Source organism: Lissotriton vulgaris, chromosome 5 (assembly GCF_964263255.1).
Source record: "Lissotriton vulgaris chromosome 5, aLisVul1.2, whole genome shotgun sequence".
Classification (NCBI taxonomy): domain Eukaryota; kingdom Metazoa; phylum Chordata; class Amphibia; order Caudata; family Salamandridae; genus Lissotriton; species Lissotriton vulgaris.
The window spans coordinates 1,390,847,651-1,390,873,840 of record NC_141693.1 but is presented as its reverse complement, the minus strand read 5'-3'; the positions used below and the strand labels follow the sequence as shown (position 1 = coordinate 1,390,873,840).

Here is a 26,190-nt window from a genome sequence, read left to right as displayed (position 1 = left end):
TCATATGAACTCTCAGAGTTATTTTGCCCGAACTACACGTAAAGCTATACACTTGGGCAACTCTCTCAAGAAACCAAGAGTTGCTCTCAGTACACACCTGTACTTCCTATCCCAAACTCTGGGGTTTAAGTGGGCTTGTAAGACATTAAAACTATTGGGCTTATATCCATGTCCTCAACTTTACAGGGAAAATCACTGATCGATTTCTGAACGAATGTAGAAACCCATAAGGTAATCCATGACAGCAACGCAGAACTTGTTTACATTACACATTTTACTTAAACTTGCATTCTTTAAGAGTATATACTTCTTCCTGTATATTTTATATGTTTGTGCAGCATATTACTCTTACATTGTGTTTTTGAACTAAGTTGCCTCTATATGCCTTTGTGAGTCCAGGTGGTGGATGGGTGTTTATCAAGGGCCACAATTGAAAGCTCCGGAGTGGAGGCTGAATAAAGAGCTAATTTCTCACAGTGCCTGTCAGTGGGTCCTAAAGATGTTCAAAAAACATGCTTATCCAATCCTTCCCTTCCCTTCGGATTGCATAGAGAAATAGTCATGCGTGCCAGTTTTAAATGTGATTCTGTGCAAAAGTGTTTGAAGGAGGTACACAGCTGTCAAAATATTGACAGGGAGAAAGTAAAAGAAGAGGATGTGCTTACAGCTGAGTGGGGGTGTTGTGTTGCATAGAGGATGTGGAAATGAATGTGATGCAATTACATTCAGGAGAGAGTGAAGAGTAAGCTGAAGAGGAAAGAGGTATGCGAGATACGCAGATGGAGGATTTTAGAAAGATGTGGTGAGGAAAAGGCCTCTGGAGACCACTGACCTTTCCAGCAACCTCAGTAATACTTATTTCACAGTCTCATTTGTTCAGAATTGAAATATTTTTAGCTATAATTCACAACAAAATAATTGCTGTTACTCATTTATTTGACAAAGATAACAAGCACTGTCAAAGCCAATATCCCTGATTTGTTTAATGTGCATTTAACCTCCAAACAGTTTGATTCCCCATGTGTTGCTTTAGCGTTTCTGCTTTCTTTCTTTTCAGAATGAGTGAAAGAGACACCCAGAGCTTCAGCAAATGGGTACTGGTGCTCACTCTCTGCCTTATCACACTATGGGGACGACTCACATCGGCGTCAACACACCACAGAGTGCACTCAGGTAGGACGGAGCGCCACGCCACGCCCCCTCTTTAGTATGGAACGTACGCACGCACGCTCATTTCCTCTATACTGAACATGGGCGCGCGCGCCCGCTCCTTCTGTAATCTGGATCATGCGCGTGCGCGCCCGGCCCATGTCAGATGCTGAACATTGGTGGCAAGGTTCCATGTAATTAGCAGATCAGCGAACCCTTTGCCAATTTCATGAATTGGAAGCGAATCAGAAAATCAAGATTTTGTTTTCCAAACGTTAATCTAAGTCTAATTGAACAACAAGATGCACAGAGGATTCGGCGAGCGTTTACAGAACCCGATTTTACTAGATGAGTTGATTTTATATTTTCTTTTTGAAAGCAGGGCTGTCTCCATTAAGGCGAGACAATGGTCTGATTAGAGAGCAGGGTTTAATTAGAGCTGATAACAATGGTTCCGAATTCTGTTTTGGTCCTGATGGGAGCTCTCTGCGGAATCACAGCTCACCGGGCGAGGGTGCATTTGATGTTTGTGCAGATTGCTTCTCAGCCCTGACACACATACCAGTTTGCCTGCCTAACAAATCGCGTTTAGTGTCAATAAGGGCTGCCTGTATATCGTCTCCCATAATGGTTCGAATATTGCCGGCCGAGCTTTGCTGATTCACTGTTCCGGTGTTTGTCTGCCTGCGAGTGCACGGAAAAGTCAATGAAAATGTAATTTGCAAATGTCCTTCCAGTACTTGAGAACATTTCATTTTCATTGCCTCGGTGAAATTGAAAAACAGACTTTAACATAATGTTTATTTTCCCTCGCGCATCAATTTTAAAGTTGCTCACGAGGGACTGTTCTAAGAGGCGAAACATAAATTGCTTTATTTGTGATAATTTGTAACGATGGAATGGAATTGTTTGAGGCTGAAATTAAGTAAGAGACTGTTGAATCTATGTTATGCCTCAGAGACAGAAGAAAGAAACATGTAAAATCCATATTTGATGCTTATGATTTTGCCCGTGGTATAGAAGTGCTGAATGTGATGGCACACAAAGCTCTTATTTTCTTAGCACCAGTAGTCTTCCATGACCTCTGACGACCACACCTCCTTCAATTCTATTTTATTTTAGTTAGACATTTTGAATACTGTGTGTGAGACCCGTGAGAATCGGAGCCCTTTAAAGAGAGAAGCAACAGTGAATGTTAAGAACTTGACGTGGATTTCATAGAGAGCTGCAGCAAGGGATCTCATGGGATGTAGAACTGTGGAGTTACAAAATCTATGTGTGTTCAGATTAAGCCTGGGAGAAATGTGGCAATGAACATGCTAGAGAAATTCCTGTAATTACTAAATTTTGCGTTTTGCAAAATTCTTCAAATTACTTGAAATTTCTTAATATGCAAGTCCTTCTAAAGCTTGTACACAAGAGAATCATTTACACAGATAATATCTTGCTAAGAGACAATTTTTTTTCTTTGAATCAGTGTCCGGACATTATCTCGCACTTCAAGGAGCGCATTGACAACAACACACACAACAGCAAAGAACTCTTCAAAATCAAGAAAGTACTCGCCACCCCCAGCTCCAGCTCCAATTACATCCCACCTTTGCAAGAACTCTGCGACTCCCTGGCCACCTTCTTCCACCGCAAAATCCCAGACATCCACGACAGCTTTGATACCCAGACACCAACGACAGACGCCAATACCTCCACTCAATGCCCCCCACCAAACACACCGACCTCCTGCTCTCCTGGAACAATGTCAACAACGAAGACACCATCAAAATCATGAACACCATCCACTCCGGCTCACCTTCTGACCCCTGCCCCACCACATCTTCAACAAAGCAAGCTCCATCATCGCATGCCAACTCCAGAAGATCATCAACAGCTCCTTCTAGACCGCCACCTACCCAGAGAGCTGGAAACACGCCAAAATCAACGCCCTACTCAAAAAACCCAAGACGGACCCAAAGGACCTCAAGAGCTTTCGGCCCATCTCCCTGCTCCCGTTCCTGGCGAAAGTCATTCAGAAGACCACTAACAGACAACTGACCCACTTTCTGGAGGAGAACAACATCCTGAACTCCTCCCAATCTGCCTTCAGAAGCAATCACAGGACCGAAACCGCACCCAGTGCCGCCACCAACGACATACGGGCCCTGCTGGACAACGGCGATACCGCGGCCCTCATCCTCCTGGACCTCTCGGCCGCCTTTGACACCGTGTGCCACCACACCCTGCGCACAAGCCTCCATGATGCAGGGATCCACAACAAAAACCTGAACTGGATTACCTCCTTCCTTACCGGCAGAACAAAGAGAGTCTGCCTCCCCCCATTCCTATCTGAAGCCAAAACGATAATCTGTGGCAAACCCCAAGGATTATCCCTTAGCTTGACCCTTTTCAAAATCTACATGGCACCTCTCACCAACATCATGCCGGTGCACCACCTCAAAATCATCTCAAATGCTGACGATACCCAGCTGATCCTCTCATTCACCAAAGACCCGGCCACCGCCAAATCCAACCTCCATGAGGGAATGGAGGCTGTCGCAGAGTGGATAAAGACCAGCTGCCTGAAACTGAACATGGACAAGACCGAGGTCCTCATACTCTGCTCCACCCCCTTCGCATGGAATGACTCCTGGTGGCTGGCCATGCTGGGAACGGCCCTGACACACACCAAACACGCTTGCAACCTGGGGTTCATCCTGGACTCAATGCTCTCTATTACCCAGCAAGTCAACCCAGACAGTCTGCCTCCCCCCATTCCGATCCAAAACCAGCACGATTACCTGTGGCATACCTAAAGGATCATCCCTTAGCCTGGCCCTTTTCAAAATCTACTTGACACCTCTCGCCAACATCATCCAGGTGCACCACCTCAAAATCATCTCAAACGCCGACGACACCCAGATGATCCTCTCACTCACCAAGGACCCGGCCACCGCCAAATTCCATGAGGGAATGGAGGCTGTCGCAGAGTGGATGAAGACCAGCTGCCTGAAACTGAACATGGACAAGACGGAGGTCCTCATACTCTGCTCCACCCCCTTCGCATGGAACGACTTCTGGTGGCCGGCCACGCTGGGAACGGCCTTAACACCCACCAACCACGCTTGCAACTCTCTATGACCCAGCAAGTCAACACAGTCTCCTCCTCCTGCTTCAATTCCCTCCTTATGCTCTGCAAAATCTACAGAAGGACAGTCACCCAAACCCTCATCAGCAGCAGGCTGGACTATGGCAACGCCCTCTACGCGTGAACCATGACCAAACTCCAAAAAAGACTTCAAAGCATGCAAAACGCCTCCGCACGCCTCATCCTTGGAATCCCTCCCCACAGACAAATCACTGCCCACCTGACAGACCTCCACTGGCTCTCGGTCAACAAGAGGATCACCTTCAAGCTCCTCACCCACGCTCACAAAGCACTCCACAACGCCGGACCAGCATACCTCAATGAATGACTCACCTTCTACACCCGGAACCGCCAGATTCGCTCCGCGCACCTCACCCTTGCCACAGTCCCATGCATCCACCGAACAACCATCGGTGGCAGATCATTCTCCCACCTCACCGCCAAGACAGTCACACCTTTTTTGACACACCTGCGACAAACCCAGGACCTGCTGACCTTCGAGAAACTTCTCAAGACCTGGCTGTTTGACCAGTAGCTGCTCCTCCCCGCCCCAACCCGCCCCCCCCCCCCCATTGTCCTGAGACCCTCACGGGTGAGTAGCGCGCTTTACAAATGTTTTATTGATTGAAAAGAATCATATGAGATACTGGCAAACAACATTTCACTCTTAAACCATCATTTCACAAAGTTTCTTTAGAATTTTGGTGACATTTTCCCAGAGAAAGTCTGCATTTTGTCCATCCCCAATCTAAACATGAATATATTCAGTGCACCAAGCATTAGGACAAATGACCCTGTACAGACCAAGGACATATACAAAGTGCTTGGTAGAACTAGCCCGGGTTAATTTGGAGCCTGTCTTGTAACGTCACATCTAAAACAATGAAATATACACTCAGTTCAATCAGTGTACAAAAATTGAGACATGAACATGGGTTCAAGCCATAGTAAAGTGCATCAAGGTAAATTAGTTGTCCTCCTAAATGAGGATACAGGAAAGAACAATCTGTGAGACCCAATAAAAAGCAGATCAATGCAACATTGGTACAAAACTATAGGGAGGAAGAGAAGTGCAGAGTGAAAAGCAGTTGTCTTAATCCTATTTTTCAAGTGGTGAAAGGAGTAATATATTGTGGATGATATATTCAAGACATTAAGAGCACTTCTAGAATGGAGCTCCATTTCATTTTTTCATTGAAAACTGGGATTGCCAGGAGAAACTTGTCAGAGCTAGTAACTAAGCAAGCATGTAAATGTAAATGTACATGTATTTATATAGCGCAAATCACCGACCCGGTATCTAAGCGCTTGCTTAGGGAACCCGTCCTGGTATTCCCCTGTGAGATAACCCCGGCAGGGTATCCACAAGGTGAAAGCCAGGCTTCCCACCGCGAGGGTCCGTTGTGGAGATTAAGCAAGCTATTGCCCAGAGTCCCAGAGTGTGAACCCGTGAATCGAGTAGGCACCGGAGCGAGAATTGTCGAGTCCGTGGACATTTTAGGACTCAAGATCCCGCCGAGCCGGGAATTGAACCCTGGTCCCAGGCTGACCTCTGCTTCCAGGTCTGCCTCCTCTAACCCGTGAGCCACACTACTCATGTCACCCCTAAAGCCTTCAGTTTCTTGGCTATTCAGATTTAAGAGTATGTTAACTCGGCATGCTAATGTCCACATACATCTGCTCTCAATGATGGAAAATTGTAGGAATGTAGGTTTCTGTTGCAGTAACCCCACACTTTTTGTCAGATTTCTGATGCACTTTGATTTGGTGTGCCCTGGGTCCCTGCCAATCATGTTCCCAGGACCTGTGTTCTCTCGCCAGAAACTGTACCTTTGTACCCCCAATTGGCACCTGTCTGGCCACACTTAAGCCTCTTCTAAAAGGTACCATGGGTACCAAGGGCACTGGGACCAGGGGAGGACTCTAAGGGCTGCAACACCTATTGTGCCACTCTTAGGAGCCCTGCACCCTAACACCCACACACTGCCATTGAGGGCTGCGTGTTTTGGTGCAGAGAAAAGTAAAGAGTCGACATGACACACATCCCGGGTGCCATGCCGGTAACCCACTGCCTGGGGCCTAGGTAAGCCACACCTCTAGCAGGGTGCACTAGCCCTCAGGTGAGGGTACAGTGGCATGAGCCCTGTACCCCTACAGTGTCTAAGTCCATTCTTAGACATTGTAAGTGCCGTAAAGCCATAAAGAGCATATGGCCTGGGAGTTGATAATTACGAACTCCACAGCTCCATAATGCCTTTACTGAAATCTTGGAAGTTTGGTAGCACACTTCTCAGCAAATAACATACACACTGATGTCAGTGTGGGATTTAATGTAAAATGCACACAGAGGGCATCTTAGAGATGCCCCCTGAAAAGCGATCAGCCCTAGTGTGGTTCCAATGGCTGCCTGCCATTTGCCACCACCAGACAAGTTTCTGGGCCCCTGGGTAAAGCGCCTCTGCTCTCTGGGTTCAGAAACTAAGCCCATCCTGGGCAGAGATGTCATGCCTCCTCTCCCAGGATGGGCTGGGTCAATTAAGTGAAAGCTTTAAAGGCCTGCTGCCTTTGTAAGCTGTCCCTGCCTTTTTTTTATCCCCCCCATCAACCGGCTCCCACCGGTTCTGACCCCCATTTTAGGTATTAGAATCAGTGGGAAAACCAAGTTCGGAGGAGAGATGTGCCCACCTTTGCCAACCCCACCCCTCAGGTGGGGGAGGCGAGGTGAAGCATGCAACTAACCCCTTTCTTTTTTGAAGATGAGGAGACACAGTCAATTAGAGCAAGGCTCATGCCCCTTCCACAGAAGGGTGGCATATAAGAGGGTGTACTCACCCCAAGGAAGAAACCTATTGGTCCTGACCTGCCCACCTCTGCAACGCCCCTAAAAGTAATATTTAGGGCAATCCTGACCCTTACCTCCCTAGATTCCTGCAACCTATGAAGAAGAAGGACTGAAGAAGTTGCACAGCAGAGGAGACTGTAGGGAAGAACTGACTTGGCCCCAGCCCCACAGGATCATTTGCAATTTCCAGAGATCCTGCACCAAAAGTTGACGTGTCCAGCAGCCAGTGACCTCCAGAATCCCTGGAGGGACTGACTGCCTTTAACAAAGACTGAATTGTCTGTAAACAGCAGCTCTGTTCAAAAGAAACTCCAAAGAAAGACTCTGAGCATGCTGAGGACAAAGCAATTTGATGCCTGGAACCAGCACTGCCGCTGTTGCCCACGACCCGAGCCCAAATGGCCCACCTGTCCCTGCAAGGTCCCCCAGTGCTGTAGAGTCTGGGTCCTCCTGAGTGGACACATCCAGGACTCCCCAACGTTGCCTGCAGCCTCTGCATGGAGGCCTTCCCAACCACGAGTGGCCCCGTAAGGTGAAATCCAACCTCATAAGGCACACATGCCTCCGACTGCCTTGCACCCTAGAAAAGAGGAACTGAGTTGTACCTATATCCCTGAGCCCTCAATCTTGCCTGCTCAGCTGTTGGTTCCTCCCTGAAGACTTTCTGGACTGAGCCTCCAGCCAAAATCCCATACCAACAACCCACTTATTTTTGCATTGGGCAACCAACCCCTCATAAGCACCCTGCTCCCGGACGTTCTTACGGCGCTGGTGGTGTGGACTTGGTGCCAACCTAGAATCCCCTTTGCCCTGACCTTAACACTAGGAAATTGGCTCCCAAGATCGAGTGGCCTACCTGTAAGCAGCCCCCAACCGAAGTGCCCCCTTGCTCCTTTGGCTAACATTGGGCCTCTTCACCCAGCCTCTCTAGTGCCGGCAGTGGTGTGATTTGAGTGTCTATCTAAACTTTGGGGAACCTGGTTTCTAACCCCCAAAAACTATTCTTGCAGGTCATTTACTTACCAGCAAACCGATAACCTTCTTTTCCCCATAAGAACCAATGTTGTGATGTTTTGTTCCTAAAAATGTTGTTGAGCTAAATTTTATATGAAAGAAAAGTAACTATATTGCAAACCTGAAAAATCTTACTTACCTTGTACTGTGGGATCTAGGGTGTGGTTTCTAGGCATATCAACCCGAGTAGTTGATGTAATCCAAAAGTAATCTAAAAGTATTCCAAAAGTAGTTACTAGGTAATTTAAACAGTTTTTGAAACATTTACAAACATGTAATGATTGCAAATTCAACCACACCTGCATTTCCCGATAAAGTCTTGCATTTGAGAGTATATTTAACTTACTTGTGCCAAGTCCTGCTTGGTTGTAGAAATACAGCATAAGTGTACTATTTTGATACTAACCTAATTGGTCTGGATTCATTCTCTGAGTGTGTGCCATCAGTCTTGATTGAGTGAATACAATAAATGCTTAACACACCCTCTTGATAACCCTAACTGCTCTCCCATTCTACCATAAAGATAGCTGTTAGCACTTATCTAATTTAGCCTCTGTTTTACCTCTGGGGACTCCCTGGACTCTGTCCACACTATACCTTACTTTGGTATAGTTTATACAGAGCTAGCTTCCTACATCCATCTCAGAAGAGCTGCCACAAGGGGATGTAGGGGTTGGGTGGCACTATGAACCAGGCCTGTGCTTTTACAGGGCCTCTTGTGTCTGTTACAAAATCTCTTTATAGATAGAACCGTGAACTAAGCAACCCCCTTTAAAAAAATGAAGAATCTCTAGATTAGGAAGATGCTATTTTTAAAGGCGTTCTTGCCTTTCCGTAGATAGACGTCTTTTTCCAAATGATAGATAGTCAATAAACGTGCCAGCCATTGGTAAAAAGATGGAGGGGTAGGGTTGAGCCAGGCTGTGGTCATAATATGGGGCGTCCCTGAGGGACTGGAATGATGGGAAAGTGATATATGAAAAAGGGGTCATACTTTTTGTATAGGCAACAATGGTTCAGTAAGTGGTGGGGTTTGAGGAGCGAATCTGTGCATCTATAGACAATCGTTAGTGCCAATGTCTGTTTGAATCTGGTGTAAAACATGTATGCTTCTTTTTTTGTTTGTTTTGTTTGCATTGTTTCTCCTTTTTAATCATTCCTATATGATTCATCTGCTGAAAATTATGGAAATGCCTGCTTGCCTCTTATTGTTCAAAATACAATAAAAAAAGATACAAACAAATGCTGTCAGATCCTGTGCCAAAGTGTTTTAACTTTCCTTGGGGGCCATTTTACTTTACTCAGGTACTTGTGCCACTAGGCACCAAGAGGGACGCTTCATGTTAAGAGGGAACTGTGGAATTTTAGGAATCCCAGAATGAATAAAGTTGTCATATTAAGTCTGCAAGAGAACTAGTTATTGGACCCTATCATTGAAATATCACCCAGAAATGAAATTCTTCATCCCACTAATACGTTTTAGCTGATAATTGACATTTAATCATGTTATTTATAAATTTCATCAGGTGAGGCAGCTGTATAGAATAAAACTGAGAGACTTGATTTACAGTCCATAAGGTTTGAGTCTATAGAGTTTAGGTTTGATCTGGAGTGGCAGAGTGGTTGTATGAGGTGAGGAGAAACTCTGTGTTGCTGAGGTTTACTATTACATAATAGGAAAATGCCCAGGGGGTGGATATAGTTTAGCCTTCTGATAATACTGAGCACCTTCTGCATTTTCTGATATAAAATGCAAGAATCCTATGGTAGAGAGCAAGGGGTATGATCTATAGGTCTGAACTATAGGGCGAAGAGTATCTGAGGTAGAATCGAACTCCATAGGCTCCTTATTTCGGAGTGAAATAGTTCAAGAATGAGCAATCCTCTTTAATAATCTATGAGCAATTTATAAACTAGAATTTAAAACACTTCAGGACCTCGTCTTTGATGACTTGCTCTCTCTCAAAGTTCATATAGAGACATCATTGCCAACAGTGTGAAATGCCACCTTCAAAGTGAGTAGAATCAGCACGTATTACTCTCCATTATGAAGAATGCATAAAGCATTGAAAGCAATTTACAGATTGTCTGCTCCAGGTCTACAACCAATTGTGATTCCCAACTGGAATTTGTCTAGGTTATTTTCAAGAATGAACCGTTTTTGTTGACACAACTTGCCAGAGCATTTCTATTTGTTAAAGAGTCATTCAACAGTTATTTTTCCAAGATAATTTTTTAAAGATAATTTATTAATGATTTAATTAAATCCACTAAATCTTCTGATTTTTACTGTATGTAAAATGAAGCCAAAATAAAATGAAGGGAATCATGGATGAACAATAAATATAAGCAGAAAATGCACCAAAATCAACTAATGTAGGGTCTTCAACAATATAGTCATTTCTTATGTGCTTCTTCAAAATTATTAGGCTTCCTCACATTAAGGATTATGTGCTGAACACCTCCTCTTTTCCTGTTTATTTTCTGGACATATTGGTGTAAGTATTGTGGCTGTACATGGCTTTAATTGGGCGATTATTGTAGATGTATTCAATCGAGGCCATGAAAAACCATATATGTACAGGGCAGGCCTTTGACAGGAGACTTGCCTGGGCATCAAAATGATTAGTGAATCAGATAGCTAAAATAAATGACCCACATCTGCAAATCCAAGGAGTAAAAAACGTGTAAAGTCAAGCTAATGGAAGGGGAGACTGCATGCATTTGTACTTGCTGCAAACTCAGAGATACCAATGATAAAATATAGCCCACCATATCATAAAACAGGCCCTCAAAAAGCCAAAAAAGTAGCTCACACACTGACCTGTCGAATCAGCCCTTTCGGCTCTGACAAATTGCCCCATGTGACAGTCTACACCTTGTATGTGTAGCATTTATCAAACCGTTTATTTGGTTGAGTGACCTAATGGGACATTTAGACACTAATGGCTGCTGACGTTCCTCACAAATGACGAAACAAATATGTAGCCTATTATAGACTGCAAAACCTTCAGAAAAACCTGAGGTGATGTCACTGTATCTTTGAGATGCTATGTGCAAATGAAACCCACTTTTCTATAGTTCATTTCGAAGATGAACCCGGTGTAAAAGGACTGTCAGCTAATTTTAATCGATTTGTACATATTTTATAATCATTATCTAAAACCACTAATATAATTATTAATATGTTGTGTCTTTTACCCTTGATTGCCTGTTAAAGTTACCAAGTTTCAGACTTTTTCCACAGTGACCAATTTACCTTTAGTATACAAACATGTATTCTTATTTCTACAAGCGTCTCATACTAAAACATATCCGTCAATAGATTTGTTAGAATATTTGTAACATGATTCCAAATTGCTTGGATGTTATGGTAATTTAGAATTGTTTAAATCAGCTGGAATTTTGTTCAATTTGTTGGTGTACTTCGGTGGTGATTAATGTTGTTTCTTTAAAAACAATATATTTAAAGTCCTATGCTGAAGTAGAAACCCTTGCAGGTCCTTGACTTTTATTAATATGTTACTGAGGTAGTGTGCAGACCAACATTAGACAGTTTGGGACTTTATATATAAACTAAGGAAACGTTATTTCCTGGCAGTGTGAGATTGTATTGTAATATTATAGCGCTGTGGGAGAGATTATGCCACCGAAAATCTGGGCAATGTGTTTTTTGACAGTTTTATTATAGTACTGCCCGCTCTATCCTTATTTTACCTTACCGAAACCACTAGCTATCCACAACACATCGTACAAACACACCTGGTGCGTCACCCCTTTCTCACTGGCACAACCCCATTGTTATACCCAACACCTAAGAATATGCCTTCACCAGCGCCATTACCTCCTTGCCAGCCCTCACCTCACACTAATTCCCTGAGCCCCTCCTTCTCTGCAGAACCCGCCTTCTGTCCGCCACTCATCAACATTGGTAATCCCAACGGATATGAAAAGTTGCAATGTCTTTGCTTGTAAACTTCAGACCGTGTCTTTTTTGAAATTATGCAGGCTTATTAATTGTTCAAAATATTGTAAAGAATTAGAAATAATTGTGCAAAAGAAGTCCTGCAAAAGTGTTGCACAAAATACAAATCGGCCATTTTGATGAGAAATCTGGCAATGTTGTTTGCATGAGGCTGTTCTTCAAACACATTATCTAAAACAAACGTCAGCAAAATTTACTGAACGTCATATCCTTCAGTAGTATGTAAATCTTTCAAAGCGTCACAGATGATATTTAAATTACCCCCTGCTCTATCTCACATTACGGAGGGGGCCACAGAGAACCTTGCTCCCAGTCTCCACGTAACACACCTTCACCCATATGCTATCTCCTGGTCTGATCTTGTGAGAATAGGGATCTTTACAACAGCATGGAGGTAGAAGAACAATGAGTCCTGAAAAGCTTGTGATTGATCATATGGGAAAATAGAAATTCTGGTGCTTCCATGGACTGAACAGTAAAGCAAACGTATCTCCTTATGGGAATCCCTTACTTAGATGAAAGCCGGTGCAAGGGGCCGTTTTGCTATGCATAGCAGCAAGAGTTGGGGAAGTAGATGGTCAAGGATTTGTTTATGCACATGAAAACCACTTTTCAAATATCTAGACAAGATCCTATACATGCGAAAACACAACTTATCTTGTGGTTGACTTGTGGAAGGGCCTTGTGAAGTGTCTGCAAATGAAATGAACAAGAAGATATGACTGCTCAAATCTGAGAGGACCGCTGTAGGTCAGTATCAAGTCTGACTCTAGTATATTGGACGTGAGAAAGGACAACACAAGGGCCAATTGAAGAGGTCCAGGAAGAGTGAGTCTGCATGTGGGAAATTGTCCTCCTCCCATACAGGTGGAAAAGGAGTTGACTGCATCCACTTCAGTGGGACAAAGAGTAAAAAACATAATAGCAACATTTCAGAACCCTGGAGAGCACCATATGAAGGAGATGAGACAAAAGAATTTAAGGGCTAGTTATACAAACATTCTGAATAACAATTTCTTATTTGCGATTTCCTGTGAATCGCAATTAGGAAATCGAAATTTTTAAGGTATGAACATCTTTTGCATTTCATTACACTTTTGAGTTTCATTAGTGATTCCTAGTGGGTCAGAACTCGACCTACATCGTGAATAATAATGAGGTAGGCCTCGATTTTCGACCCATTAGAAATCACAGCCATCACGGGTATGGTGGCCTGCTGGTGTCTGTGATTACTTTTAAAAAAAGCAATTTTTAAAATAAAGGTAGCCATTTTCCTTAAAGAAAAATGCGATGCATTAAAAAAAAATATATGAAACTTGAAATTTGTAGTTTTTTACACATAGGCAATGGTCCGTAAGACCACTGTCTGCTCCTAAAATATATTTTACCAACTATTCTCAAAGGTGAAGGTGTCCTTTGGGGCCTCTGTCCCATTTTGAAATCAGTTACCACCATTTTTCAAATGGCAGTAAATTGCAAATGTTTTCCAACCACATTTCGGTCGCAAAACCTTCCTACATACCATTCCAATTTGGCATTAGGAAGGAGCACCCTCAACATGCCTCTTCCAAATTCCGGATCTGAAAACCCAAATTGCAATTTGGTAACAAACTACCGAATCACAATTTGTGATTTATACATCCCAAAAAGCACTTTTGTGGTCACAGAAGGCCTGATTCTGTGAATCAGGCCATCTGCGACCTAAAAATGTTTCGTACATCTTGCCAGAGCAGCACAATGGGCGTGTGTGCCAACAAGAAGACGAAACGCAGTAAAGTGCTGTTGCACTAAGCGCGCACTCCCTCAGTCTTTACAGCAGGAGGTGGTGCTTGTCATTGTTAAATACCTTTGAGGCACTAACTGCTCATATTCACATAGACATTGGAAGTAGAATTTAATATCTTAGAGACAGCGGCAACTGTTATAGAAAGATTTTGACAGTGACTCAAGAAAGAAATATGAACCTTAAGTCTATGGTGGCGTCTTGGGTCTGTTGGAACTACTCATGATTATCAAATGTTGGCATCGAAAAACACAGATAGTTATCTCTGCAGCCTGTTGGTATAGTCATACACTCTCACAGATTATGTATTCTTATAAAATTCTGTCAATGTTTGTCCCCGTTTTTTTTTGGGTACCAGGCATGATGTTTGTGGACTTCCAGGGCTGCAAACTGCATACCAGCATCCACTCATTTGCCTGGAATGTCTTGTTTGCCACATATACGTGATTGCAGGTTCTCAACCAAGGCTCTCAAAAAGACATTCACTAATTCAGAAACTTCTGTAGTTCAAACAATGGCTTAAAAATAGCTTTGCCAGGGGACGCCTCCTGTTTGTGGATTTTACGTACGAACGTACTAACCACAGATAGATATTTGGGTTCAGGAACATAAGGAAATTGAAGCTCTTCTTCATTGATGGGGCGTTGTTTTAGCCTTTTCTAGTGAACAAGGGGCTCTGCGTTCACAGGGTGCAAAGGTGTCTCGAAAACCAGGCCCATTATTTCCAGCCGTCAGTACCGGCAGAATTATTGCCATGGAGGCTTCTGCTATTGAGGAAAAAAGGGAACATGGCCATGGTTTACTGTGTTTATTCTTGCTGAGTGCTCGACATATTGTTTTATGTCCTAAAGATAATGTCATTGGGACAGGGAGACACCACGTTCGACTGTGGACCGGCATGCACGTACATTAGACAGGCATGGCATGGAATTCAGTATTGACAAAGTGACGGCCGCATTGACTCTAGGACACGGATAGACAGATGATGGAGCTGATAGCAACAGAATCATTTTAACATGGAGATATGACACTGACAGTAGTACAGTGACGAGGTCTAGCTTTCAGCGGTGCAGCGGGTGCAGTGGCACCGGGGCCCGAGGTGAGATCAGGGCCGGAGTGGCCATAGCAGGCACTGGGCAATCCCCCAGGTGCGCCAAACGGGTTGGGGATGGTTTTGGGCCCCTGGGGCCGTTTTTGTTACAGGGGCCGTTGTCAAAATCGTCTGAAAACCAGTCCCGGCAAGGAGCTCGGCGGCACCTCCAACGCCCCCGAGTGGGGAAGGGGGGGAGGGGGGCCGGCCGAGCACCTTGCCAGGACGGTTGGGGTTCCCAGTCCGGCCCTGAGTGAGATAGGCCTGAGTGGGCGCCGGTGTTTTGCTAGTGCGTTCCCTGGGTCTCGCTCTGTGTTGCCTCTGCCCAGGGCCGGTCCTAGGATTTGCGAGGCCCTGGGCTAAAAGGGAACGTGCGTGAGGCCCCCTCCAATTTACATAAGTGGCCCCTTGCAAGGAGACCATTCACAGACACTGTGGGGGCCCCATTGTCCAGCATGTTGGCGCCCCCACAGTTTTAACTTTTACTCCACAAGCATTTCTCACACCTTCATAGGTGTGAGAATTGATTGTGGTCTAAAAGTTAAAACTGTGGGTGCGCCAAAATGCTGGACAATGGGCCCCCCACAGTGTCTGTGAAAGGTCTCCTTGCAATTGAGGGAGCGTCTCCGGCTCCCTCCCCTATGCCCCTGACACCATCCATGAGAGGCCCAGGGAGGGGGCCCCCTCCAATGGACCTTAATTGCAGGCGACACCTTTCTTTGTGATAGATCGCCAGGGAAACAAAAGGACACATCACCAGTGCGTGGCCCCATGCTGGTGGGCTGAGTGTGAGGCCCTGTGCGGCCACCCACGCTGCCCATGCCTAGCGCCGGCCCTGCCTCTGCCTACTGAGGGAGGAGACACTGTCACGGAGAGCGAGACAAGCTCCAGACAGGCACACATAAATCCAAGACTCGCAATTGCGAACTCAAGAGTGACCGACAAAGGAGTAATGAAAATAGATGTATACCATGAGAAAACGAACGAGGGGAAGAAAAGGTGGGGGCGTAGAAACGGAAGGAGGAAATCAATAGAGTGAAAACAAAGATGTCAGAAGATGGGGAAATGAGGGCAGCAAGGAAGGTGAGAGAGAAGAAAGGTCAGATATTAACGAGGGAGGAAAAAGAGACCAGTGGAAAGAGATGGTAGGAAAACACGAATGAAGAGCACGGAGTTCAAGAGAAAAAGGTCAAACTTTATGGGGAAGACAGAAAATGAAAAGAAAAATTGGAAAAAGGACGAAGGAAGGAAATATGGAGGCGAGATTGGAGGAGAGGAGATATTTGAGGGTAGGGAGAAAGTCAGGGACGAAATGAAGATGCAAGAGGGGGAATATAAGATGCACTTTGGAGGCGAGATAGAAAAGGGGAAGAACTAGAGGCAAGAACAAAACTAGAGTAGAGAACAATTAAGAAATTGATAGGAAAGTTAGGGGGAAAGAAAAGGAAATTGTGAAAAACAGCAAGCAGAAGAAATATCGAAACATGCTATTGGCTAGGGCAATGTGTTTTAGTCATATTGTATAACAGTGTGGCTGCTGTTTAGCCTGTCTTAGAGTTAGTCGCATGGAGTGGGGGGTTGAGGTGGAGTAAATTGGGGTGGTTTGGAGTGAGGTAGAGTGCAATGAGGTAGACTGGAGTAGAGTGGGGTAGAGTGTATTGGGTTAGAGTTGAGTGGGGTAGATTGGGGCAGATGTGAGTGGGGTAGAGTGGGATATAGTGAGGCAGACTGGAGTGGGTGTATTGTAGTGGAGTAGAGTGGGTTAGATTGGAGTGGAGAAGATTGGAGTGGAGTAGATTGGAGTGGGGTAAATTGGAGTGGAGTAGATTGGAATGGGGTAGATTGGAGTTGAGAAGGGTATATTAGAGTTAATTGGAGTGAGGTGGATTGGAGTGGGGTGTATTGGTGTGGTGTAAATTGGGGTATAGTAAAGTAGACAGGATTGTGGTAGATTATAGTGGAGTTGAGTGGGTTAGATTGGAGTGGAGTAGATTGCAGTTGGGTACATTGGAGCTTAGTGGGGTAGATTGGAGAGGAGTAGATTGGAGTGAGGTAGATTGGAGTTGAGAGGGGGAGATTGGAGTGGATTGGATTATTGTAGTTTGGAGTGGGGTAGATTGCAGTGGGAGAGTGGGGTAGATTTGTGTGGTAGATGGGAGTGGGGAAGATTGATATGGGGTGGATTGAGGTGGATTAGGGTATACTGGATTGGGGTTGAGGGTTGGGTGGAGTTGAATGGGGTAGATTGGTGTAGATTTGGGTCGGGTAGCTAGGAGTGAGGTAGGTTTGTGGTAGAGTGTAGTGGGATATATTGGGTAGATTAGAGTGGGGTAGATTAGTGAAGAGTGGAGTGGAGTGGGGTGGATTTTGGTAGATTGCAGTGGGGTAGATTGGAGTGGTGTGGAGTATAGTGGAGTGGAGTGGAGTGGAGTGGAGTGGAGTAGATTAGGGGACAGTGGTGTAGATTGAGTGGATTAGGGTAGATTGGGTGGATTAGGGTGGGATAGATTGGAATAGAGTGGGGTAGGTGATAAAAAGGAGTAGGGTAGATTTGGGTAGATTGAAGTGGAATAGGCTGGAGTATATTAGAGTAGGATAGATTAGATTTGGGTAGTTTGGAGTGGGGTAGATTAGGGTAGGTCGGTAAGGTAGTTTGGAGTGCAGTAGATTGTAGTGGAGTGAAATGGGGTAAATTGGAGTGGGGTACAGTGGAGTGGGATAGATTGGAGTAGAGTGGGGTAGATTGGAGTGGAATATATTAGGGTAGGTTGGTAGGTTGGAGTGGGGCAGATTGAATTGGGGTAGATTGGGGCAGTGTAGATTAGAGAAGGGTAGATTGGCATGGAGTGTGAGGGGATAGATTGGAGTGGGGGTGAATTGGGGTGGAGTGAGTTATATTGGATTGAAGTGGGGTAGATTGGAGTGAAGTGAAGTGGGGTAGATTGGAGTGTGGTTGATTGAGGTAGAGTGGAGTGGGGTAAATTGGAGTGGAATCAGTACATTGGATTGATTGGAAAAGGATAGATTGGAGTGGAGTGGGGTAGATTGAGTAAGTTGGTGCGTGGTAGATTGTGGTGGAGTAGAGTGGGGTAGATTGTGGCAGATTGGGTCAAAGGAAGTGGGAAAAGAAAGACTGTAGGATCAGGGACGTAGCACAGGCCCTTGCAATCCATGCGAGGCAGGGCTGCCCCATCCCTTCAGGGGATGCCAAACCCTTCAGCCAAAGCATATGAATATTTGTGAAATAGGGTAGACTGTTGGACCTACCTTCACATTCTGCAGGGAGCTCCCATCATTTTACATTACCCCACCCACTGGGATGTCAGTTTGTTTATAACACACATCACTTCAATACCTATAAATGAAGGGTGCAAATATTTCAAAAGCACCAATGAAGAACTTTATTTGCAATTCTTAAGTGACCTGGAAAAGATACTTTAATAGAATCAAAGTAAATCAACACACTTTACTTGGTGATGTGTAAATAATAAATGTTTGCTGAAATTCTGTTTCCACACATCTTTTGTATGCTAAATAGTTTTATCAGAAAAACTGCACGGTGGTGCAAATTCTGTTGCCATTTCAATGGAGAAAGTGCTTTCTGTAAATGACAATGCTCTACCACACTATTGTTTAGTAATGTAGGTGTGACATATGCTTCAAATTGCAGCACTGGATACATGCCACACCCTTACCACTCTCCTGCTGAATGAGAGCGGCTCATTTGCTACACTTGTTCTTTGTGTAAGGCTTGGATTCATGACTTCAGTGATATGACATAAATGGCAGCACCTTCACTTTTGAAAATTGCTTCAGCACTACGGACCCTCCCGAGATCGCATAATGCGTCTGCAGCTCTCCATGGTCTATTTACTTTGTTGTATTTCCTTCCGAACCCTCAACCCTTCTAGACAGATTTATCAGCCACAATGTAAGTGTTTGTTAAACTTATGCTCATAATGTTCAGAATAAATACAAAGGTTCCCCCTTCTGTCAGAAGTCTCACAGTTTAATTTAAATTGGAGGCCAGAATTTAGCTCCCATGGTGCTATGAATATGCTGTCAACTGCCAGAGCTTGTGTACAGGGTTTCAAGAGAGGCTAGCCCCTAGAAGATGACCAAATTATCAAAAGAGTCTCCATCTCAGAATACACCAAAAAAGGGCCTCCATGAAGCACTTTATTCAGGTTTAGGGTGTTCCTGTGGATCAGCGGCCCCACAAACAGTTGTCTTAAAGAAACAGCATTAGTAAATGCATTAGGTTTAGTTAATGTTATTCATAAGTGGCTGTTTCTTGTTGTAAATTGTAGCTTGGTGGATATTTGTGCAATATAAGTTACTGGAACTCCATACAAGTGCTATGACTTATTTTTTAAGAAAAGGAATATATTCTGCTGTTACTGGTGGTATTATAAAGTGAGGAGATTAGTTAAATAGGGTAGTACTCCGTATGGTTGGGGGGGGGGGGTAGCAACACATATAATTGCTTCTAATGACATAAGAATCCAAGCTCCAGCCCTAAGGTTACCTTTTAGCCATCAAAAGAGATCGCTGACCGTGGGCATCAATCTCAGAAATCCGCATCTAAGCTAGAGGGGTAATAGTGTGTGTGACGTGTGGGTAGTGAGAGAAGGCTGCGTTCTGCTGTGGTGTTATTTATATCGCATAGAGACCCTAGATGTGCGGTTTAAGCACTATATAAAACTGGGTTACTGGGGTATGTCATGTGACTTTGAGCTGATGGTTTGCAGACCTGCTGTTCCGAGGTGCAGTCGCTGCCTCTTCCATGAGCTCTTCAGCCCTGGGCGTGGAGTGGGGTACATTTGTTGAGAAGGCGAGCTTCTCTCCGGGGCCAGGAGCAGCTTGCCTTGGGGAGGTTGGGGGATATGAGGTGGTGTGAGTTAAGTAGGGAGAATGAGTGTCCACATGGGACCGAGTTCACCAGTGGGGACGCAGACAGTGCTGAGGAGGACAGAGGGGCATGTAGGTGCAGATATTGGGTAACAACCATTTACTCCTATTCTTACCCTATAAAGCAATTCATTTAATGGTTGCATTGTATGGAGGTAGTTTCAAAAGGTGCTTTTACTTTGTGCACTAAGGAGCTTGGTTTGTCGAAAAGCCTTTGCTTAATAGGGTTCACTGTGTGTTGAATTAGCGCAGTGATTGGCCTAAGGCACTGCAAAACATTTTGTGAAGAATATAATAAAAACCACACGGAATGCCAGGGACATATTGGTGACATAAGATGGACCATAACAGGCCGAAAGTAAAATGTTCCAGGACCTGCCCTGAAACAACAGCCATGGCTGTCAGCAAAGTGTATCTTTTCATCCTTGTTAAAACAGTGTTTTTCTTCTTCTTAGGTGTTAGGCGGCCTCTCCATGTTATCTGAGCCAACTGAGAGGAATCAACACACTGCAGAGTAGTGAATCTGCCGACCCTAGTGGAAATTCCAGCTGACCAATCACAAATGCTTTATATAGGTTTCAGAAATTCGGCTTTTAAAAAGTGAAATTCAATTTTACAGCTGAGAAGAAATAACCAGGCAGCAAATAGGTATGAAAATAAATTGCCAGTTCCCATAGTAGTTCATTAAAGGCACCCGTAAGCCACAGTGATATACTGTTAGAATCAGAGATCTTTTAACAACTGGGTCTCAGTCTCACGGCGGCCCGTGCAGGCGCTGTCTTTCATATGCTCCGAAATAATGTCTTGGTTTTTCATGCACTTTGTGCTAGTGAAACATTAGTATGGATGTGACCTAACCAGGCATCCACTATTTTATTTCACGAATCAGAGCAGGGCCTCCATCCCTGAGCAGTGGCCAGGAAGAGGTGAGGCTTTCTCCCAAGCATTTTTGGGTGAGTAAAAGAAATATAAATACATTTCTATCGTTTTGGAGACTGGCCTTTAGGCAAAAAAGAAACATGTGGTGCAATAAAAATAAAAAAAAAGTGTGTCTGTGTTCTACCTATCTGTTGTCTCTTGTTGGGTATCTTCTCTTTCTAGGAAAGAATCCTTAAATAATTTATGAAACAGACATTCCCCGAATCCAATGTAGGTAGGATGTTTGGAATCATTTATTTGTGTTAACTTTTGCTTTTTCCCACTAAGCTTAGGTTAGGCTTTATTGCAGCAGTGTTTCAGAGGTCCTGATGAAAGCGGGGTAGGCATAATGTTCCTGAAACATGTTGACCAAATACCATCCTTAACAGACAGTTATTATTTCAAACTGTCTCACACTCATTTTAATATTGACACCATGATTTCTCCCTAATAAAATTTTCCTTAAGTCGTGGTAGCCAATTTTGCCCTTCACTTTTGATTTCTTTGTACACAAAAAGTGTTTTCACTGCAATCTGATATCCCACACCATTACAAGTATATTTTGTTTTTGGTATGATCCATCACTGGTGGATCTTTTGGTTTGGAGAAGCACACAATTCCAACAGGTGTGTGGCTCCTTAACCGGACCATCTTTGGTTCTATCCCAGATGATGATGCTCTGCCATATGGGTGGGCTGATGGGATTCATTTCTTTTTCGTTGTATACACTTTACAGGTAGACACAGAGCCCGTTGCATTTTTTCTTCGCCCTTATCAGTTGTATAGACCATTGACAGTCTTTTTTGTATTGTCACCCGTAAGCCATCACCTGTAACAAGTGGCAGCTTATTGTGCACACAGTTACTGCATCACAAGAAACAAAACTGCAGCCAGCGGGCAGTACTCGAATAGATTTCTAGCCATTTTCATTTGGTGTTAATGAAACATAAACAAATATGCAATTTCTGGGCTTACAGTAAAAAAAGCCAACAATGAAGAAAATGTGCTGGTAAGAGAGTGTGGTTACTTCTTTGGCGCTTTGGGCTGAATAAGTTGCCTCTAAGCGCAATGAGCAGATAGCTTCAGGTCAGTCAAAGTTTCTTTCTCCCTGCTATAGAGAGGGACCCCTCCCTCCCTGATGTGCGGGGACAGACTGCAAACATAAAATGCACTCTCAACTCACCGGGCAGACTGTGGAAACCTCCCAATGCCTATATAAATGTAGACCTAGTGCAGGGGACCTCAGCATGCCCCATGGTAATGTCCCTTTGCTATGATTCTTCCCAAAACCTCACCTCATCAGAAGCAAACTTCGAGTTGGCCCTGCCGGTATTTGAACATGTGGAGCGGAGCCTGGGAAGCAATCCAGCTCCCTTATGAATGCAAGCACAACACTCACTAAGCAGCTCTGGTAACAAACTCTCACCAACATCCTGATTAAATTCAGAATGTAACTTCTCTCGTGTAAGCACTGAACCATGAGAAGAACAGTAAGCAGGGCCGGACTGGTCGTAGCGGGCACCGGGCATTTTTCCCCGGTGGGCCGCCAGGGTGTCGGCTGTTTTTCGGTCCCTGGGGGCCGCTTTTGTTACTGGGGTTGGCAATATCAGCCCCCTGTAACACAACCGGCCCTAGCAAACAGCTCTGCTGGACCCCAACTCCCCTCCCAGGGGGTGGCCGAGCAGTTTGCCAGAGCCGGCTTCTGTTCCCAGTCCGGCCCTGACAGTAAGTATGAAGCGTCCCGATCAGTAGAATCTAAACCAGCAAGGAAACTGACCAAATAAGCGTGGGACAGTCAGGTGCCATATTGAGCTCAGGAACTCCATGCCTCATCCTGGTGAAATGAAAACTTTGTACCTGAAGACACATGAACCATTGCATCTCTAAGTTTCAAGCATTGTGTTCTTATTTTTCCAATAGACCATTCTTCTAGTGAAGACAAAAGTCCCCGATTAAATAAAACAGGTCAAGACATGCAATGTCAATCACAGAATGTAAAATTGATCAAGATTGCACCTGAGACCATGCAAAGTGAATCTCTGAGAAGCCAGGCATTTAAGCCAAATTCAGAACCGAAAAGGCACCGGCCTCTGCTACAAACGGGCACACTAGAGCGAGTGCCTGCTTCAGACCCAGGGGGACTGGTGAGTGTGTATTGTCCCAGGGAACTGGTGAATGCCATGTAAGACCTTGATTTACACGGTCTCTACTGAGACCAGCACAGCGCGTTGAGCCCATGGCACTCGGGCAGTGCTGTAACTTTAAAGCAAGGCTGAAGTTCTTCTTATTATTTTGTGTTCCCGATCGTTGTTTGAGACATTTACCAAAGCAGATGAACACAGTACTTTGCCGATGAGTAACTGATAAGAGAAACACTCAGGGAAGAGCGGGAAATAGAATGCCTACAGCCAATAGAAATGAGGAAATGTAAAGTGACCAGCACAAGGACCAATAAAAAGTGAAGAAGAATTGAAGGCAGGATATATTTATTACTATAGATTGCAGAAACACAGTGCAAGCATGTGTAGTCTGAACATAAAAAGATAATGAAGATTAGTACGAGCAAAAGAAAAGAGATAAGAAAGAGCAAAAGGGGATAGGTAGGAGAAAAGGAAAGGGGCAGAAATAGAAAAGATGGAGAAAATAGAGGGAAGAATATAAAGCAGAGAAGTGAACATTTTAAAGGAAAGTGGAGGAGTGGGGTGTAGCGGTCGAAGAGTAAAGGTTTTAAAGGGAGGTTACTAGATAGAAGGGCAGAAGATAGAATACATAGTGTCAGGTAGTATTCGGGAGAGAGGGAAGAAAAAGAGGCAATGGTAAAAGGGAACAAGGAGAGGAAGACATTTAAAAAGGAGGGCAAAGCTAAGTAAGAGTGAGTGGGCAGAGAGAGACCTTGTGGAAGCAGAGCAAGTGAGAGATGAGATATGGATGGAGATATGGAAGAGAGACAAAAGACAAAAGAATGAAGAACTCAGACACCCGTAAGCACAGGTGTAAATATAATTAGTGGCAGTAATGCCTTGGCCTGTGAGAGGCACACTGCACCTGAATTAAACCTAGCTTTTAAGACAGACCTGCTGGGAAAGGGGAGTTCATCTTCAATTCTTGCTTTAGGGCTATTGCCAACCTTCCTACCCCAGTGGCAAGTAATACACGAGCACTGGAAGACAAAGACACCGGCATGCAGACTCATTAGCTCAGGAAGATTTCCCTGACAACGGGGCAGGTAAATACAAACACAAATATTGGACAATGACAAGGACAGTGACACACGGACATTGGGAACGGGAGTCATGCTCACCATTACTGGGACCATCACACACTAGAACATGGAACGAGAGATGCATGGAATAAGTAGTAGTGGATAGATGTGCACAGAAAGTGTTGCAACTACACAAGTTTACTAGTCAATCATACACTGGAACTGAGGCAGTGACATTCAGATATAGACTTTAAGACACTGATATGAGGATGGAAACGTGGGTGGGAAAACTATTCACTGTGGAGTAAGAAGACACAAATACGGGGTCAAAAACACTCTAATAGGAAGATACACAAACGCTGGTCAGAGATATATTGACACCAGGCTGGATAGTTGCAATATTTAACTCACTACAGTGATCTACCATAGAGGATTCACCAATGGCTGGACACACCGCCCACTGAGGACACGTACACATTGTTGCAGAAAATCAGAAGAACATGCAAAACTCGAACAGATACATGGGATTTTGGCTTTGAGGTGGTGAGCTCATGACACTGAGAGAGGGGAGCTTTAATAAAGGGTCAGGCACAGACTGCATCTCAGGTATCTGGCACAGAGAGAGATGTACAACATGACAAGATAACACAAACCTATGAGCCACCAAACCAATAACATAGGTGCTACAAAAGCACTAAACCCTGATGCTCTCTGTGGGCCTCTATCATAAAGAAAACAACCTGCAGTAAGAACATAACCTTTTGAATACCTTCACAGATATTATGGAAGAGAAAGGTGTGAAGAAGGTGGTGAAATGACCTTAAGCATCTCCATCGGCCACTGTTCACCCAAGTGTCCCAAGAAGGCCTGTAAACATTTGCAGATGAAGTTTCATGAGACAATTGTTCATATTGCATGTTGAATAGGGCAAACATACAGAGTCCTCATAAGTAGTCCTTAGGACGGTAACAGTAATATTGTTTTGTACATTTTTAGATCAAGCCTGGGCAGTGCATGCGCTGGTCTGCGAGGCCTGCTGTATTCAGGTATTGACTTGAAGCTCCACCCACTCTCCATTCATATTTTTCATTGTTTTTTTATCATTGTCCTTTGGAAATTGTAGCTTTTCATTTGTCAATAGGCATAGTAGTCCCTCCTTAGTACCACTGTGTCTCATTTTGTATTCTCCCATGGCTTAAACCCCTGTTACATGTGTTGTTACTCGGTAGTCTTTAATTACAGCCTCCGAGCACTATTTTGTTAAATGGCAGGACACGCTCTCTCACAACGCTTTATTATTATTTTCCCATAGCGCGTGGCAGCCTTTGGTTTATTTGCTGCGCTGAACGTGGCTGCATGTTTTTTGTTTAACATCAATTCTTTTTTTTATTTTTAAACTGCCCCATGCCACCATTTCATTTTAATGGCAGCTGCACCCCTTTCCTTAGACACTGCTCGCCTAAGGAAAGGGGCACAGCTGACATTAAAGTGAGACATGGGGTGCTTTTACAATCAAGCATTTGCAATACAATGAGTAATGCATTGACAAGAGTTTCGTAAATGCGAGACCTATTGCATTGCAAATGCTTGTTTAAGTTTGTTTTCCTTACATTAATTCAAAGAACCTACTTGGCTCAAGGTATTTCACATTTGTTTCACTTCTAGGAGTTTCAAACTCTGATCTACTGCACTGACAGCAGAAGCTCGTTAAAGTATTCTTAGCCAAACAGCGGTTAATTTCTAGCTGCCTGCTATGCCAATCAAGGAGGTTGCACTTGGCCCGTATTGCTGCTTTGGCGAAGTGTCTGAGCAGTCAACCATTACAATTATGCCAATCACAAATGGAGAACACTTGACTGTTTACAGGCATTAGCAAGTTAAAGCAATTTACAAGACAACGTTCTGCTTTCAGTGTCACACCAAGCATGACATTTCTCTAATCAAAGGAGAGAGCAGCAACAAAGGAAACTTAGGAATACAGCAAATAACAGAGTGAGTGCTACACTGTAAAATCTCCATTGTCTGTGAGGCATTAGAAGAGGGATGAGACGGCTTAACTTTGTTATAACACACTGTCATTCTCATGAGACACAATGAAAAACAGTGTTGCTATTAACGTAGGGGTTTTCAACACCTAAACCGGCACAACAACAAAAT

The 26,190-nt window shown here is 44.2% G+C and overlaps 1 protein-coding gene across 1 annotated transcript in view; it reads left to right on the top strand.

Annotated features, from left to right (window-relative positions):
- The window catches only part of LOC147712639 (chemokine-like protein TAFA-2), a 404,289-nt gene that overhangs the window by 8,068 nt on the left and 370,031 nt on the right, over positions 1–26,190 (top strand). The window contains exon 2 of the mRNA XM_086923335.1: positions 1,058–1,173. Within this exon, the coding sequence (XP_086779461.1) occupies positions 1,059–1,173 (115 nt within the window). The 5' untranslated portion in view covers position 1,058. The remainder of the gene's footprint in view (positions 1–1,057; positions 1,174–26,190) is intronic.